Source organism: Gopherus evgoodei, chromosome 10, assembly GCF_007399415.2.
Source record: "Gopherus evgoodei ecotype Sinaloan lineage chromosome 10, rGopEvg1_v1.p, whole genome shotgun sequence".
Classification (NCBI taxonomy): Eukaryota; Metazoa; Chordata; order Testudines; family Testudinidae; genus Gopherus; species Gopherus evgoodei.
The window spans coordinates 3,726,907-3,746,431 of NC_044331.1; the positions used below are offsets into that span (position 1 = coordinate 3,726,907).

Here is a 19,525-nt window from a genome sequence, read left to right on the forward strand (position 1 = left end):
GCATGTGCAGGAAGCAGTAGTGAGACGGACCCAACAGCTCCAGGGAGATGTCATCTGCCAGGCAGGCAGCAGGATACGTCCCCCAGCTGGCTGTTCGGCCACAGCATGCACCAGCCAGGGCAAATACCATGTCTTTCCAAAGGAACAACTGTCCCACTGTGCCTCCCATAGTCACCCCAGAGAACCCAGCCCTGAGCGTGAACCAGCAGAGCCCATGCTCCTCCTCTTACTTCCAGCCCAGGTAGCATTTGGTCCCTAATTTGCTGTGGTTGCATAAAGGGAAAGAACCCCAATTCTTGGGTTGATGCAGGACTTGACTCGAGGGGAACAAAGGAAGCTTTAAGCCCCTTTTCAGCTGTCAGTCTCTTGGTTCCTGGCATAAATACCAGCAGCCTCGGGACTGCCTGTGTGACTTCAGGCAAGGCATTTAAACTCTGTGCTTTAGTTTCTGTAACATGGGTATGACAATACTTCCATACCTCATGAAGGTGTTGTGAGCCTTACTTCATTAATGTTCATGAAGTGATTTGAGATCCTTGAGTGGAAGGTGCAAAGCATGAATTATTATTAACTGAAAAACACCTACAGCAATCCTAAAATACTTAAGGCATTAAAGACTAACGAGAAAAAAAAAAGACATTGGGCAACTTTTTCAAAAGTGCCTAAGTGACTTAAAAGCCTAAGTCCTATTTTCAAAAGTGAATTAGGAGCCCATGTTCCATTGACTTTTAATTAGATTTAGGCTCCTAAATACCAAAGGCACTTTTGAAAATGGGGCTTAGGCCCAGATCTTTAAAGGTGTTCAGGTACATAATTCTTACAGATATCAGTGGGAGCTAGGGGCCTAAATACCTTTGAGGATCTGGCCCCTAAGTCACTTGGATGCTTCTGAAGATGTTGCCAATTATTCTGTTACATATTTAACAAGACAATGTTTGGAGACTCTTACCTAAACTGTACATACTAAGGGCACCATAATCAAAGAAATAACAAATATGTCTCGCCTGGATGGACATCGTACTGAATGTGTGGGCACAGCTGGATGTGAAAGGATAAATACAGCACGTGAGCATGTAGGCAAGGAAGGGCCAGGCATACGTGTCGTTCCAGACATCCAGCGAATAGGCCAAGGCAAATAACTTCCATAGGAAGTACCTGAAATAGAAAATACTGAGTTAGTACCTTGTGTGTTACTAGTGAAATCCCGCCCCATTGTTATTATTTGAGTTCTCAGTTATATTTTCCCTGTCCCTCCATTGGAACACAGTACATTTCCCACCCAGGTCCCCAAATCCTTCAGTCGCTCCCCATCACAAACAGCCATCGGCTTAGGGTGATTTTAAACATTTGAAAATACAACAGTTAATAAAAACCAGCTCAAGTACCAGGCAGGCAAAAAATGTGTCCATATATTTAGTGTTTCATTTGTCATCTGGAAGACGCTGAGGAGACAGTCTGCTGCAGAACTTCTTGGATGGCGATACCCAAACAGGATGCCCTGCTCTCGAAACACCTGCAAGGGGATGATTAGAAGCGCGTCATTTAGATGGACTGTACAGTCTGTATATTTCACACTGTGTCACAGGAATTGGAACATGAGATGCCCAGTCCTGCAGCAAAACTCCCACTAAACATCTCTCTGTAAAAAGAGAACTTTATCAAGCTGCAGTGCAGGATACTGGTAACTATTCAATTCAGAAAGCATGCTACAAAGGAAGGAGAACACATGTTAACGGTGCAGTAGGGTTGTTGCAGAAATATGGTTGCATGTTCTTATCTAGGACATGGGCTGAGGGGGTGAGGAACAATCGAGGTGATAAATAGGGTCATAAGAATGGCCACCCTGGGTCAGACCAATGGTCCATCTAGCCCAGTGTCCTGTCTTCTAACTGGTGCCCCAGAAGGAATGAACAGAACAGGTAATCATGAAGTGATCCAACCCCCGTTGCCCATTCCCAGCTTCTGGCAAAAGTATGAGGATCATAGGGAAATTCTTGAAGAGGACCTTGAGCTCAAAAGACACGTACATATAGGAGCTGACCCTCGATCTGCAAGCCTGCAGCAGAACTGTTGGCAATGGCTGGTCCCCCAGCTGCTGGCTGCTCCTAGCCTCTGTCCCCTCAGTGGCATGTAGAAGCTGGGCTGCAGCTCAGCTCCAGCCCAGCCCATTTCTGCAAAATTAGGTCATTCAAAAAATTTGCAGTGCCTCCATTTGGGAGCCACATGAGAAACAATTTGGGCCTGGTTTTCAGCATTGTTGAAGAAAATAGCAGCTGTTGGGTCCTCAGCATTTCCAATAATGAGTCCACTTAGTTAGGTGCCCACTTCTGGACTAAGGGTATGTCTGTACTGCATGTGGGAGGAAGCCTGCCAGCCTGAGTCCACAGACTTGTGCTGGCAGGGTTTGCGCCAGTGCATTATAAATAGCAGTAGGGCTGTTGCAGCTCGGGCTGGAGCTGGCTCTCAAACCGGCATGGTGGGGGAGACTTGAGAACCCAAGCTCTAACCTCAGCCACAATGTCTACACAGCTCTTTTTAGTGTGTTAGTGCAAACCCTGCCAGCACAGGTCTGGGAGGCACATTCCCAGAAGGGTCTGGCTTCGGGCACCCGTTTCTGAAAATCTCGTCCTTTAAGTTCAGACTCTTCCAAAAATTAAAACTCATTGCATCACTCCACTATCACAGTGAAGAGCAAGCAATGTCCACCTAGACAGCTCAGAGATCAGTGTATGATAGTGTCCTTTCCAAAGGCTAGATTACGCCATCTTTACACAGCAAGTCATCAGTTGAAGTCAGGGGGACTCCTGTTTGGATAAGGTGTTATTTAACATGAGCAGTGATGGCAGAATGTGGCATGAAGTAGTAGTAGCTAATGTTCCAGACAGACTTCAAGTGTCTCTAGTAACTTTATATGTCCGAACATTTTAAGATCAGGAAGGAACATAGAATTGAATCGCATCTCAGTGACGTAGGTTATAAATGTGGCACAACTCTGAAGATAGCTGAGTGCCGCTATTGTTTTAACAGAGATCTTACCTTATGTTAATGAGCCCTTTACGGCAAATAATTCCCTTCCAGTGTCTTTAAAGAACAGCACTTGCTAAATGTGACTCTTTCTAACATTACCATGCCTAGGTCAGAGCACTGAACTTGCTTTTGAGATACTCAGACAGTTCCTAAAATGAATCTGATTCTTCTTTATCTGAAATTCAGGGTCTGACTCTGATTCTCTAACCTAAGCGAGTGAAATACCCTCCCTGTGCAAGAACAGATGTTTTCTTTACCTTGATGTGACCAAAATCAAGTCAACATTAAACTGCAGCGTCTCCTTAGTTTTTCTAAATCTAAAGTAATCATGGTAAAAGCCAAATCTGTGTGTCGTCTTCTTGTAAATAGTTCTACTATCCCCAGTGGGAAGATGGGCCAAATTTCATTCTCCACCTGTTTTCTGAATAATTAGGCCAATTTTTTTTTTAAAAAATGGTCACAATAATTGGTCAACATTTTTTAACTAAAAATATTTTCATCCAATAAATGGCTCTCTTGTGAAAACAAAATTGTATGCAACAAAACTCAACATTTTTCCTTCTTCACAATTTTTTTTTTGCTTTTAGTTTGTGCGCATACAGATATTTAAATGAATTAAAAATATTATTGAAAATCGTTATCAAAATATTTGATCAAAAACCTGGTTTTTGATGAATATAAGTTTTATAACCATTTTATAATGTTTTCAATTAAAAAAATTAAAAATACACTGAAAAAAATTCTCTGCAATGCTTCTCTTTCAAATGCTTCAAAACAAAAAGTTACACAAAACAAAACAACTTCACCGTTTCAAACATTTTCCACAAAAATAGGTTTTTTTCCCAGCCAGGTGAGGGCCACTGATTTGGACATAGGGTTTGGCCAACCTGCTTTGATCAAAAGAGTCACATGTAGAGCATTAGAAGAAAGTTATAATTAAAAAGAGAAGTTGTAGCTGAGGTTTTATTAGGCTACTGAGCCCACACAGGTCAGCAGCCAAATAGGAGATACATTTAACAAAACCTTACTTACCTGAGGCACTTGATTAATACTGAGTTGCCTGGGCAACTTCCAACTCAGCATTGTGTGTAGGGTTAGGCGGGGTTGATTTTGGCTCGGAATGCTTGTTAAAATCTTCACCTCCTTAGAGACAGACTCCTGCGTAGTCTTCATCTATGGCCTCAGGCCAAACTCATCGTCATTTACAGCTTCCTGTCTCCTCGCCCGGCTTGTTGCCAAGCTCCCCAAGTGCTTTGGTGCTAGGGAGAGCAAGAGAACAATACAAGGGAGATTGCTATGCAAGAGAAACAAACGAGGAAAGGGCCCCGGGCCAGGTAACTGGATTCAAACCATCACTGGCAGCTCTAGCCTGTGTCACATCCCTATCAGCTGCTCTCTTTTCTGTTTCTATACCAAGTTAGGGTGCCAGTTTGGGATTCTTGGGTTTAGTGAAGGCAGGTGGGATGTGGAGGGCAAGACAGTGACATTCACCCCTGTGCAAAGTCTATGCACAGATTATGTCGCACATAGGCCATCAAAATGGGTTGACGTGAAACTTATGCTCTGTGATGACCTTTTGCATGAGGGAATGTCACCCTAACGGAATAAGTACATAGAGAGACTCAGAACTGAGCACGAGATGCTGCAGGCCTTACTCAGGGCTTGATCAGTTCTACTGCTTTTGAGAGCAGAGGGTACCCAGAGCTGGAAGAACCAGCTTTGAGGCACAGAAAGGAGAACAGGGTCTCCATGACAATGCCCTTCTTCCTAATCCCAGGGAAGCTCCTTCACTGGATGAGGTACTACCAGGCTAGGCCCAGCCTTCTGGAAACTACCAGGAGTCTCCAAGGAGGAAAGCAGTATGTTGTGTGTAACAGATCCCCTGCAAGTGAGTGAAAGCCCCGCAATATGGGCCAATTGGCAGGCCTCTACAGCACGGGCACAGGGGCTGGGAAACAGGGTAGAGATATTGGATCTCAGCCTTGAATACTGCGTGCAGATGTGATCATCCCAGATATATTGGTAATTGGAAAAGGTACACAAAAGTACAACAAAAACGATTAGGGGTATGGAACAGCTCGAATGAGGAGAGATTAACAAGACTGGGACATGTCAGCTTGGAAAAGAAATGACTAAGGTGGCATATGATAGAGGTCTGTAAAATCATGACTGGTGTGGAGAAAGTAAATCAGGAAATGTTATTTATTCCTTCTCATAAAACATGACATAAGAACCAGGGATCACCAAATGAAATTAACAGGCAGCAGGTTTAAAACAAACAAAAGGTTTAAAAACACACAACGCACAGTCGACATGTGGAACTCCTTGCCAGAGGATGTTGTGAAGGCCAAGATTATAACAGGGTTCAAAAACAACTAGATAAATACATGGAGGATAGGGCCATCAATGGTTATTAGCCAGGATGGGCAGGGATGGTGTCCCTAGCCTCTGTTTGCAGAAGCTGGGAATAAGCAACAGGGGATGGATCACTTGATGATTCCCTGTTCTGTTCACTCCCTCTGGAGCACCTGGCATCGGCCACTGTCAGAAGACAGGATACTGGGCTAGATGGACCCTTTTTTTTTTTTTTTTGACAATTTGCCAAAATCTAGCCAAATTCGCAGATTTTTGTGGTCACTCCACAACTGCATTTTTTGGTGGAAAAAAAACTAGTCTAATGAAAAATTTTACCTAAGTGTAGTTTGGGCTCTGCCTATTCTGTCATGGGGGTCCAAACTCCCCACCATCGATGGAAATACTGAGAGGAAGCACCAATGCCCACTTGTCTTGACATTCTGGGGCCTGATGCAGCCAATCAGCCCACACTGAAAGCTCCCATCAGCATTGACGTGTGCTCCATTCAAGGCAGGACTGGCCCCTTTGCAGAATTTCACTTGTTTCTCATATCCTTCTGTGGGTGGTTCCTATTAGGACTGGGAGTCAAGGAGAATGACGAGTGGCATTTATTTCCTTAATACTCCATCTTGCGGCGTCTGAAATTTCCATTTATTATCACACAAAAAAATCACTCAAGAGAGAACCAACAAAAGGGCAAGAGGACCAGCCTTCCATGTGCAGTGCTGTGCTACCACGCAGATGGTCTCTGCTCAGTTATGTTCTTGGACATCAATAGACTGGGGAGGTGAGATGAGGGGCAGGGGGGCTCTCCTTAAAGGAGTGGGAAGATGGGGGGATCCAGGCAATGCTGCCAAACCTGCAGCTGTTTGAGGTAGTCTCAGTCATGGGAGCCCCTCCTCGTTCCAGCCAGTATCAGCTTATTGCTCCCAGTCCAATGCTACAAGGTGTGGAATACAAACTCCTCCATGCCCAATGACAGCTCAGTGGTGTTAATAACATGCAGCCCCTGGGAAATCGGTATGTCTCCTGCTTTATCTCAACCCCTACTGGCAAACTTCCCTAACAGTAAAACACCGTCTGTCCCACCCTCTGGCCCCAGCTGGCATTGCTGAGGAGGTTGGGAGGTGGGTGGGAGACTGTCAGATGCTGAATCCTGAGCATTGGCATCTTAGGGCTAGCTTGAATGTCCTGGCAGGGAGGCCCAAATGTGCTGGAATAGGTCCTGGGGGAAGAGATACAAGCTGCTGGCTTCTACAGCAGCCAAAAGGGGCCACGCTGCACTCCTGATGTGGGAAAATGCAAAAGAATAAAGGGTGGGTGTTGCAATAGTCTGCAGTTGTTAGAGGCACGAACTCAGGACTCCTGGGTTCTAATCCCAGATTTGTCACCGACTCACTTTGTGAGCTTGGACAACTCCCTTCACCATGCTGAGCCTCAGCGTCTCAGCTGTGCAAGGAGGGTAACAAAACCTGCCTCACCAGGGTGCTGGGATGCTGAACAAACTAGTGTATTTAAACCTGTCTGGGACAGGGGCAGGGGAGAGGCGAGCCCCGTTCCATGGCTTCAGCAAACTCCCAGCCTTTAACAGGTGCAGTGATGGTCAAAAGTGCTCGTTAGCCTTTCAGAATTAAGCAACTTTGCTCTCAGCTTCGCTTAGGCCTGGTCCACACTACACTGTTAAACCGATTTTAACAGCGTTAAATCGATTTAACGCTGCACCCGTCCACACTACACTGCTCTTTATATCGATTTAAAGGGCTCTTTAAATCGATTTCTGTACTCCTACAAAACGAGAGGAGTAACGCTAAAATCGATAATACTATATCGATTTAGGGTTAGTGTGGAAGCAAATCGACGTTATTGGCCTCATTCTTTTACAGTAGCTACCCACAGTGAACAGCTCCAGAAATCGACGCTAGCCTCGGACCACGGACACACACCACCAAATTAATGTGCCTAGTGTGGACGCGCACAATCGACTTTATAATATCTGTTTTATAAAATCGGTTTAAGCTAATTCGAATTTATCCTGTAGTGTAGACGTACCCTTAGGCTACAACAGAAAAATAGAATTGAAAGTGAATGCCTATGGAAGGTGTTTGTAGCGCCATCTACAGGACACCCCTTGGCACAGAAAGGGATTGAGGTTTCCCATACTGTCCCATAACTTGCTAACTCACAGATAAATGAAGCGAGTTCATTAAAACAAACATTCTGCTGAAACCATTTCAGAGAACACTCGGTTTTCTAACCTTTTTTAATTTGTTGGCTCACATTTGGCACGTTGCTGTTACTCCTGGCATGGGAATGATTTTCTGACAGGATTTACAATCATGTTCATTTATTCCCAAGCGCCTATTTGAAGCCTATCTGCACAGGGCTGGGTTGGCAGACTAATTCCTGAGGTTTCCTCTGAGGGGTGGGCATGCTGGGAATGCATCCAGGGCCTGGGGATGCCCCTCTTTGGACTGGCAGGTAAACGCTGAAATGTCTGTGAACTGCTCACAGTTCCCCAGAGCTTTTTTGGTGTCTGTTTCTGCAAAACCTTGCCAAATGTCTAACTCAAGCAGCCTCTTCCGATTCCTGACAGCTTGCTTTCTGCATTAGAGACAGGGCCGGCGCTTCCATTTAGGTGACCTAGGCGGTTGCCTAGGGCGCCAGGATTTGGGGGGCGGCAATTCGGCGGCGGAGGGTCCTTCCGCTCTCCAGGACTTCGGCGGCAATTCTGCGGTGCGTCCTTCACTCGCTCTGGGACCCGCCACCGAAGTGCTCCTAAGACCAGGAGCACGGAAGGACCCCCCCCCAGGGCACCAAAAACCCTGGCACCACCCCGGGACGCCCCCACCTTGGATCCCCATGTCCGGCTGCTCAGGGAGCATGTGGTGCTGAGCTGGCGGCTGAAGCCAAAGCGCTGGGAGCGCTGTGCGGGCAGCCCCGAGGCACAGCCCCTGCTGCGGGGCTTCCTGGAGGGCGCTGCGGGGCAGCCGCTGCTGCTGCTGTGACGCTGAGCCTGGTGGGGCAACTGGAGCTCAGCCCCAAGCTCCCCGCCAGCCCCGGCAAGGTGCTGTTCTTCCTGTACAGGGGGCCCGGGCTGCTGAGCGCCCCACCCGGCCCCAGGGAGCTGCTCTACAGGGACCTGCCTGCCTCCTCCCTGGAGCACTTCGCCGCTCTGGTGGAGGAGGTAAGGGGACCGTGTGTGGGGACCCCCAGCACGGGGGTGGCTGGATGGAAGCCCAGGAGCAGCCCCTTCCCCTCCGCAGTTCTGGGTCCTGGTGGCTGGCAGGGACCGACCCCCGCGGCTGCCCCCCTTCTGGCCTGGCTCCTAGTCTCTAGCAGCCCAGGGAGCCAGTGAGGTTCCCAGCCTGGCTGTGCTAGTGCCCCAGGTCCCTGGGCGGGGCTGGCACCAGCAGGGAACCTCTCTGGTTCCCACCTTAGCTCAGAGATCTGTGACCCATCCCTACCCTCGAGGCTTTCTCCCCCCAGCCTGGCTGAGCCGGAGGTGGAGGCTTAGGAGCTGTAGCCTGGCCAATAAGTGAGGTTTTTTAGCTCAGGGAGTAGCAGCTCATGCATGGGGAAGCAGAGATTTCAGGGTCAGTCCCTGCTGTGGTGATTCACCCAGGGGTGTCCCCAGGGACACAGGTTACAGTGGTAAAAAACAAGTTGCTAAGGGGTTGTGTGCAATGTTAAGGTAACATCAAGGAGAACAAGTTGCCAAGAGACAACAATGCAAAACTGGCACACTCACAACACAGTGTAACACCATGTATCTCGGTACATCAGTCCCACACATCCCTGTTCCCAGATATCATTCATTCCCAGAGAAAAGCTGCTCTACTTATCCACACTCACAGGCCACCCAGATATCCTTAACTCTGCCATCTGTAAGCCCCAGGCTAGCCCAGCAGGGAAGTGTTTACAAAATCAAAACACATCTGTAGACAGGGCCTGTTTAATGCCAGTGTTCCTAAGGGATTAATCTGTGTTTCTCATGGTTAGCTTGAATCTGGATCATCAGATGCATTTTTGAGGGAGAGGAATAGCTCTGTGGTTTGAGCATTGGCCTGTTAAACCCAGGGTTGTGAGTTTCAATCCTTGAAGAGGTCACTTAAGGATCTAGGGCAAAAATTGGTCCTGCTAGTGAAGGCAAGGGGCTGGACCCAATGACCTTTCGGTCCCTTCCAGTTCTAGGAGATAGGATATCTCCTTTCATTTCCATTTAGGACTTGTCAAGAATCACAATTATATGTCCTTTTTGTTTGTAATCTTAATATTGTGAACTAGAATATGTTACCAGTATTTTTCCCAATAAAGGTGTCACCTAAAGAATTTTTTTTAAATAAACATTTATTTTGAATGTGTTCAGTATGAATTTAAGATGGGAAATCTGCACAATGATAAGAGTGTATGTGGAAGTAGGTGTAAGTGTGGCAGTATTTTGGAGTTGGCATTGTTATATTAAGACATTGAACCTTCATCTCACAACTGTAGGCCACCAACCAAGTTATTTTGATTTTGTGGGGTAGCATATTTGTTTATGTGGAGCAATATTATATCTCAATCTTTTTGATGGGTTCTGCAATTTGGTAAGTCATAATTGCACAGATTGCAGTGTTTGTGTGCTGTGACTTTGTTTGTAAATGGTGACAGGTAGCATATGAGAGGACTTGTAAGCTCCAGCTGTTATGTAGAATTTGTGGGGGTGTAATGAATAGTTTTAGATTGATGTCACTGGGGCTCTTTTGGTCATGTGTCCTGAGCAGGGTGCATGTGCTGATCTCTGCTATGCATATTTCTTTATGTAGCTTTTTGTTCAGGAGCTGTAAGCATTGTTCCATGGCATTCCACGGAGGGCAGAGTTAAGGGTCTGACTGTGGTGACAATCGCTGAGTAGGACTGGTTGGCTAGGGGAATGGGCAGTGTGTGAGAGAGAGACAGAAGAGGAGGGATGTAGGTGAATGGTTCTGTGCTGTGTTTCCTAGCGCTGTGCATTTGGGTTTTGCGTCGCTGTCTCTCAGCCACCTGAACTGTTTTTACAAAGTGTCTTTTGTGTTTGAATTTCCTGGTTTTAGAGAGAGGCAGGCTCAAGGGGACTCAACCAAGGAGGCTCTTCTCCTCCCCTGTGCAGTCGCTTTGCACCTGCTGTGTGTGCAGAGTAGGGTGAAGCTGGGCTGGCACCAAGGGGCTGCATGGCCCCTGGGTGAATTGCACCAGGGGCTCAGTGCCAACCCCATAGATTCTTCTGGTACGGGGGATGTTTCAGGGCAGATCGAGGGCAGGAAGAGACAGGCTTGCACCCTAGGGATCCCCTGGTACAGTGATGCCTATAGGGACTATGGCAGTGGGAGGTAGGGAGGGCAAGCTAGGGCTGTCTGCAGGCTGCTCTGACCTGCTACTGTGGCCTCTCTGTCCCCTGCCTGCCCTAGCATCACATCAGGGAGGTGCAAAGCCTCCCCTTTCAGTCCCTGCACTGACTCAGGAACCCAACCTGCTAGAGAAAATCCACACTCAGGCTGATCATTCATGACGCTTCTCTGATGTGAACAAACTGCACTATTGGGCTGAATCAGCCACTCGCACTGGGGACAGGAGCAGGCCCTTCCACCCAGGGTGAGGCAGGCCGCGCAGATAAGCCCACAGCTCTGTGGCGATGCCTCCTACGGGAACGCCTCTGCTTGTGTCACATGTGCTGCTCTTTGGCAGAGGGACTGAGCTGAGCCTGAGGGCAGTGCAGGCAGGGCCAGTGCAACCATCTAGGCGAGGCGCTGGGATTTGGGGGGCGCCATTTTCTTCAGCAGCAATCAAGGCGGCCGAATCTTTCTCCGCTCCGGTCGCCGCCAGCATTTAGGCAGAGGGAGCTGGGGCAGGGGAGCATGGGGAGGGCCGCCTGCAGCAAGTAAGGGGGGGCGGCCTGCAGAGGAACTCCCTCACCCCAGCTCATCCCTGCCTCACCTCCTCCCCGAACACGCTGTAGCTGCTTGACTTCTCCTGCCTCCCAGGCTTTCGGCACCTAAGCTGACTGGCGCCGCAAGCCTGGGAGGTGGGAGAAGTGAAGCAGCCATTGCGTGCTCGGGGTGCTCGTGCACGGAGCAGGGGTGAGCTGGGGCGGGGGGGTGCCTCAGGGCGGAGGGTGGGGAGCTGCCACGGAGGGGGGCTCCTCAGGGCTGGGGGACGCAAGGTGGAAGTTTCGCCTAGGGCGTGAAACATCCTTGCACCGGCCCTGATTAGAGAGACCACTTTCTTTCCTTTTCTGGCCACTTCTCACAGCGTGCAACTGCAGAGCCCTATTTCCATGCTCTGTGCTAACCTCTTGCAGGCTGCTGGAGTTGAATCAGCAGCTCTCTAGCTCCAGGTCCCCAGACTTCTTACAGCCTGAACATACATCCTACCGTGTAATCAAAGATTGTGGCGAAGGGTCATTTAAGGGTGAGTATCCAAACGTATATTTTATCAGCTTGCCTCGCCTTCCAGGAGGCCTGTAGCCAAGTGTTACTAGCACGGTCACATATCAGTCGCAGTGCCTGGACAATATTTAAAGCAGTATTATCCAAGTGACAGACAAACTGGCACCACAAACTTAGATTTGAAAATGGCTGTTTCATTATATTCTATGTCAATACACACTTCTTGTGACAGACAGCCCAATATTCCATCTTCCCCTTTTCTCTTGTGCATAACGTCCCCGTCACAACCTCACTAAGGGTACGTCTACACTACGGGATTATTCCGATTTTACATAAACTGGTTTTGTAAAACAGATTGTATAAAGTCGAGTGCACGCGGCCACACTAAGCACATTAATTCGGCGGTGTGCGTCCATGGTCCGAGGCTAGTGTCGATTTCTGGAGAGTTGCACTGTGGGTAGCTATTCTGTAGCTATCCCATAGCTCCCGCAGTCTCCCCCGCCCCTTAGAACTCTGGGTTGAGAGCCCAGTGGCTGATGGGGCAAAAATCATTGTCACGGGTGGTTCTGGGTAAATGTCGTCAGTCATTCCTTCCTCTGGGAAAGCAATGGCAGACAGTCATTTCGCACCCTTTTTCCCTGGATTGCCCTGGCAGACGCCATAGCAGAGCAACCATGGAGCCCGTTCAGCTTTTTTTTTTTTTTTTTTTACAGTCACCATATGTGCACTGGATGCCGCGGACAGAGGCGATACTCCAGCGCTACACAGCAGCATTCATTTGCTTTTGCATGATAGCAGAGATGGTTACCAGTCGTTCTGTACCGTCTGCTGCCGGTGTAAATTGGTAATGAGATGATGGTTATCTGTCGTTCTGTGCTGTCTGCTGCTATCATGGGTGCCCCTGGCTGAGGTCGGCCGGGGGCACAAAGCCAAAACTGGGAATGACTCCCCGAGTCAATTCCTCCTTTATGGTTTCTAAAAATAGAGTCAGTCCTGCCTAGAATAAGGGGCAAGTGTACTAGAGAACCAGTGTATCAGAGAGCACAGCTGCTCCAAGTCAGATCCCGCAGAAATGATGAGCTGCATGCCATTCATGGGGGGTGCCCATGCAACAACCCCACCCATTGCTTCCCTTCTCTCCCAACCTTCCTGGGCTACCGTGGCAGTGTCCCCCCCCCCATTTGTGTCATGAAGTTATAAAGAATGCAGGAATAAGAAACACTGAGTTTTTAGTGAGATAAAATGAGGGGGAAGCAGCCTCCCAGTGCTATGACAGTCCAGGCAGGACATTAAGCAGTGTAGGGGAGAGAAGCCCAGAATCCCACTGCTATGATAGTCCAGGCAGGACAGAATCTTTTCTTTACACATGAAAGGGAGGGGGCTGATGGAGCTCAGCCCCCAGTTGCTATGATGAAGACGGTTACCAGCCGTTCTGTACCATCTACTGGGAATGACCAAGAATCATTCCTATTTTCACCCAGGCGTCCCCTGCCAGCCTCACCTGAGGCCAGCCAGGAGCACTCACGGGTTGATAACAAGGACGACTAGCAGTTCTACTGCACCATCTGCCACCAGGGAGGGGAGAGGAGTGGATACTGCTCTTCAGTGCCACAGCACCCTGTCTACCAGCAGCATCCAGTAGACATAGGGTGACATTGAAAGAAGTCAAGAAATGATTTCTTTCCCTTTTCTTTCACGTGGGGGAGGGGGGGAGTAAATTGACGAGCTCTTCCCTGAACCACGTCGGACAATGTGTTTGAACCTACAGGCATTGGATGCTCAGCCAAGAATGCAAACACTTTTCGGAGACTGCTGAGGACTGTGGGATAGCTGGAGTCCTCAGTACCCCCTGCCTCCCTCCCTCCATGAGTGTCCATTTGAGTCTCTGGCTTCCCGTTACGCTTGTCACGCAGCACTGTGTAGCCTGTAGATTTTTTTTTCAAACAAACACTTTGGCATTTTGTCTTCTGTAATGGAGCTTTGATAGAACAGATTTGTTTTCCCATACAGCGATCAGATCCAGTATCTCCTGTACGGTCCATGCTGGAGCTCTTTTTGGATTTGGGACTGCATTGCCACCCGTGCTGATCAGAGCTCCACGCTGGGCAAACAGGAAATGAAAATCAAAGTTTCGCAGGGCTTTTCCTGTTTACCTGGCCACTGCATCTGATTTCAGATTGCTGTCCAGAGTGGTCACAGTGGTGCACTGTGGGATACCGCCCGGAGGCCAATACCATCGATTTGCGGCCACACTAACCCTAATCCGATATGGTAATACCGATTTTAGCACTACTCCTCTCGTCGGGGAGGAGTACAGAAACCGATTTAAAGAGCCCTTTATATAGATATAAAGGGCCTCGTAGTGTGGACAGGTACAGCGTTAAATCGGTTTAATGCTGCTAAAATCGGTTTAAACGCATAGTGTAGACCAAGCCTAAGAGCTGAGGGGCATCAGCCCAGGACAGGATCAGACTAAGTGCTGGACTGATTCCATGTAGACACACAGCACCAGTGGCAGAGAAACTCCATATCAAGCAAAGCCTTTGATATCCTTTTCCACCCTACAATTATTCTCTACCCGGAGAAGTGAACACACTCCCCTTTTATTTTCCTGCAAATGCCCCACACCTTATAATTAGAGTTTGCCTCACTCTCTCATATCCAGCCTTCCAACGCTATTAAACACAGTTTGTGGCTGTGGAACTCCTGAGCTGCACTGCATAATGGGAGTCCTCCGTGCAAAGCAACTTCCCAGAAAAAAGGGTTAGATGTTCACTCATCTATTTTAAAAGAAGAAAACGAACCTATTCCAGAAATGCAATACGTGACATAAAAACAATCAGAAATGCTTTTGAAGTTTACACATCACGTCTGATTTTTTCCATGATCTGTAATGACTTTACTTCTTTCAGATTTACAACAAGGGTCCTACAGGCTCAGAGTTTTGTCTTGTTACATGCAGCGTATGCTCTGTTAAGGTCCCCTTTTTAGTTAAGCATTTTCCTCACTGCAGTACAAGCGATGGGCCAAATCCTGTGGGGCAATGCACCAAATCCCCATTGAAAACATTCCCCACCATGCAGAACTCGGCCCTCCAGTGCTCACCCAGATTCTCTAGCTCTGGAAGAAGCTCTACCCATTCCTGTCCTTTTCCAGAAACATTTGCTATGAACACGACTGAAGGGAGCCATGGGACAGAAAAAATACAAACTCTTATTTTAGTGAAACTGGAAGAGTCACGTGAGCAGCTCAACATGTTTGTTACATGGCGATGTGGTTTACACGTTGGATCACTGATCAGGACGACCTATATTTTTAGTCTCAGACAAAGCTGAGTATCTGATACGCTGGGTTACCACGACTGCAAATCAGATAATAGAGCATACGAATAACTAGTCACTGACTCTCTGTCTGTGTATCTAGGTTCTTGATTCAGCATCCATTAGTGTAGTATCTAGGAGCAGCTGATAGTACATTTCAGAAACGTGTCCTGGATGAGCAATATGCCCTCGCTAGTGAATTACTGTGTTGTGTATCAATATATTACAAATTTACATAGAATTGGAAGGGACCTCCCAGGTCACCATGTCCAGGCCTGTACTTTTCCAGGCAGCCCCCTCTTATAATTCTCTTCTGAAATTTATCAAGCTCCATCTTCAAACTAGTTCATTTGTTTGCCTATACTAGGGCTAATGGGAGGCTGTTCCAAAATGTCACTCCTCCGATAGTCGGGAACCTTCTCATTTCTAGCCTTGATTTCATCATGGCAAACCTTTCTCCCTTGTGCACCACTAGCTTGCCTGTTTGCCCTCCAAGCTGGCATTCACTGCTGACCAGAGAGAGAGTCAAAGTACCCAGAAAGCTATGTTGATATGAATACATCTCATTAATTACATGCGATTGAAACAGCTAAAATGTCTTCTGGTCTCACTGTCCAAGTGTCAGAAATATAGTCCTCTCTTTAAAGCTCAGAGTCAGCTATGCACAACTCTAGAACCAATGAAAAGACTCGCAAGGGCAGACAACCAACTCAACGGTCCCATTTCTCTCTACTCCCACAGCAAGACCCCTGTGGCCTCTGGGACACTGCCAGTGGTGCTAGTAGAAATCATTTCTTGCCGGTACTCTATTCATGGGAGGGACATAAGGGGAGGGACACACAACCTCCCCATGTGACCGTCCATGTGCAAAGTTCTTGGCAGATTCCTGGGGCAGCTGGTTTAAGGCCGCAGTGTCCAGCATTATCATCTTCACTTTTAGTTCTCTCACCCACAAAGTTGGAAAATAGGGCATTTGTTTTCTTTGTTTTGCTGCTTCAGTTCCAGTTAGCAAAATGGGAGCGCTTTCCTAGTGCTGTAAAAATCCCACCCCCATGAAGGGAGTAGCTCCCAGTGCTGTAGCTTTATCTACACTGCCACTTTGCAGCTCTGAAACTTGCATCTCTCAGGGGAGGGGTGTTTTTTCACACCCTTGAGAGAGGAAAGTTTCAGAGCTGTAAGTGGCAGTGTAGATAAGCCATTAGACTAGTTTGGCTGCAAAGAAGAATTCTGCGTACACTGGGGACAAGACCTGATTCCCATCAGGCTGCAGAACTGGGCTGACATCAGAACCCAAACATCCTCTGGTCAGTGCAAGCAGAGGCATTCTTCTAATGATTTGGACTTGATGTGATGCAGTATGGATGTCATGGATAATTCAGACCAATGGGGAGAAACAGAATAAAAAACACTGTTTAAACCTTCTGTCCCCCCCATACCTCCCCTCTTGAGGACTCTTGACCAATGTAACAGCACAATACATAGACTAACAAACTTAAACAAAGTCTTTGTTTAGGTTTGTTAGCCTATGTATTGTGCTGTTAAAGCCATATAAAGAATGAATGTCCTCCCTAGCTGTGTTCTGTTCCTTTAAGGAGCACAGTGCCGTCCATCCCCCCAATCTTTCTGGTGCCCCGTACCCACTAACAATCTCTTGCTGGTACTGTGCACTGGAAGGTACCACCCTACTTGCACTCCTGGACGCTGCACTAATTTGAATACGGGAAACATTAACAAGCAGCCTGAAAGTGGCGTATGAAGGGTGGTGAGGTGTACATGCAGGTGAGTGCTGCATGCAGTCATGAGGATAGAGAGTTCTTTGTGCAAGTTACGACCTCCCTCCCCAAAAACACAGACACAAACTTTCTCACAGTTCGTCCAATTCCCTTTATCACAACTTCCCCTTTGCAAGCCTCATGTTACTCTCCACAGGGCTTCAAAGTCCTGGTCAAAATTTGGCTTTGAAGCTTGAATACAGAGAAGCATCTCCCTGCTTATCTTGCAGACTCAGCAAAGCATATGTCCACACATGCTGAGTAGATTTCTTTTACAAAACACACTACATATGGTGCACGCCCACATCTCCAAGGGCAGGAGCCAGCCGTTCTTTTGCTGTTAAGTTTACACAGGAATATTTCAGCCTGTCAGTTTAACTTCCAGTTTTTCAAGATGGGTTTCTCTAAATGAGAAGCCTTGACATTCCCCTATAGAATCACCTCTCTTCTACAAGGGAGCACTTTCATTCAGGAAAACATGGACCTAGGGTAAACAGGTCTGCCTGAAGCACAACCTTCCATTGTAGAGTTTCTATAGTTACATTTATTAGCATTGGCTGCACGGCAGACACAATCAGAGTTAAAATACAACAGTGCACACAGGATGATTTAAATTCAAGAGAAATATTTTAGCTGTTAATTATTAACTTTTATGATTTACTCTGTACAGCACAAGAGAGAATTGTTAAACTATAAAACCAGTGACTGAGTCATCCCACATAATCACCACTAAAGGTAACAACATAAGAATTGCCAAAACTTTGTAGGCAGAACGGTGAGGAATTTATAATAGGTTTGTTAAATCATTTATTACTGGTTAGAGCCCAACACAGCAAAGCATTTAAACACAAAGAAAACATTTTAAGTGTTTTCTTAAGTAAGTCCCACTGAAGTCACTTTCAAGCAGACTTAAGCATGTGTTAAGGTGCTTTGTTGAATCCAGGGTGACCAGATTTCTACTGCACCCCAGAAGCAGCTGCATTTCAGTGGTGTATGTCTGCTTGTAAAGTGTTTTAGAATGACAGCGCAAATGCTATTATAACCTTAAGATATTATTGTTACAGTATGAATGAACAAAGGAAGCGACTTCTTAAAATAAACTAGTTGTTCTTATGACACATAAAATACATACTAATTTTCCATTGTTCTGTCTCTTTCTGCGTGTGTGTGTGTGTGTGTGTGTGTGTGTGTGTGTGTGTGTGTGTGTGTGTGTGTGTGTGTGTGTGTGTGTGTGTGTGTGTGTGCATGAGAAAGTTCGAACTTTCTCTTGCAGATTGAATATAGTTGGGCTTGGCAGAATTTGATTTTTTAAAAAATAATTTTAACAGATAATATTGAGGTTTATTTTTAAAGTTATTTATTGGTTTAAATTTTCACAGTTGTGTAAAACTATGGGTTTTAAGCATTTTTTTTAATTTATATTTTCAGAGTTGTGTGAAATTATGGGGTGGTCAAACAAGAGGGGTTAAACAATTATTGTCTAACGATAAATGTGGGTATTCAAAAAGTTAAAGCTTTATACCATTAAAACACAAATTCCCAATATCACACGTCAAAATATACAAAGGAACTATCCTGACATTAAACGTGAATAAATACTCATGCAGCATTTTTCTTACTTTGTCAAGCTGTAAAATTTGATTATTTTCAATGGAAATATTTTTTCATTGGTTTCTGTGTGTACAGTGAAATCGACATTTACCAATCTAATCCTTCCACGCCTAGTTACAGTCAAAAGTGCTTTTTGCATTTGTTAGATAAAAATTCAGTATATTTCACTACAGGCAACATAAAAAATCATCAAAAAAAGCTGCATAAAAACCAGAAGAGCTTCTGGGAAGCAAATATGCACTGTACTTACATCTCTGTCTCTGGGAGCCGGGATGCACTCGCTGATGCCCTAACAACCAGAGGAGCTGGCAGCCCCCTCAGCACCAGGATGTCAGCACTATTCTTCTTTGTACAATGGAAAGTGCACAGATCAGCCCTGTGCTAGAAATGTGGTAAGTAGCAGAATTGTTTGGGGCTGAGCTGTCGCGTAGATAGCAGTTCAGTGAGAGTAAGTGGGCTGACAGGTTTGCAAAAGAAACAAAAACAACCTGTTGACCTCTTAAGGGCAGGGCAACAGAAGCAGAGAAGCTCTGAGTGAGATATGCTTGCGGCAGCCACTTGGCCAGGCAGTACATACACATTAGCCAGCTGTGGGGTGGCGCGCAGCATGCTGGCGCAGGGTAGGGGACAGCGGTTAAGCATGCATGCTGCTCTCTGGGATTAGGAGCGAATTCATTCTGATTCACGTTTTATTGGAAGGTTTCAGAGTAGCAGCCATATCAGTCTGTATCCGCAAAAAGAACAGGAGGACTTGTGGCACCTTAGAGACTAACAAATGTATTTGAGCATCAGCTTTAGTGGGCTACAGCCCACTTCTTCGGATGCATAGACTGGAATGTATAGTGAGGAGATATATATACACATACAGAGAACATGAAAAGGTGGGAGTTCCCATACCAACTCTAAGAGGCTAATAATTAAGATGAGCTCTTGTCAGCAGGAGGAAAAAAAAACTTTTGTAGTGATAATCAGGATGGCCCATTTCAGACAGTTTGACAAGAAGGTGTGAGGATACTTAACATGGGGAAATAGATTC

The 19,525-nt window shown here is 46.7% G+C and overlaps 1 protein-coding gene across 3 annotated transcripts in view; it reads right to left on the reverse strand.

Annotated features, from left to right (window-relative positions):
* Window positions 1-19,090, reverse strand: part of PAQR5 (progestin and adipoQ receptor family member 5) — a 35,833-nt gene extending 16,743 nt beyond the window's left edge. Inside the window, exons 1-4 of one of the 3 annotated variants that reach the window (XM_030577028.1) lie at window positions 18,740-19,090; window positions 4,060-4,286; window positions 1,386-1,513; window positions 1,005-1,155 (exon numbers count right to left, since the gene is read on the reverse strand). In XM_030577028.1, coding sequence (XP_030432888.1) covers window positions 1,005-1,155; window positions 1,386-1,513; window positions 4,060-4,200 — 420 coding nt within the window. In that variant the 5' untranslated portion in view covers window positions 4,201-4,286; window positions 18,740-19,090. Of the gene's footprint in view, window positions 1-949; window positions 1,156-1,385; window positions 1,514-4,059; window positions 4,287-18,739 lie in introns of all 3 variants that reach the window. The other 2 variants (XM_030577029.1, XM_030577030.1) reach the window with 2 other exon arrangements.
* Window positions 19,091-19,525: the final 435 nt, after the last annotated feature.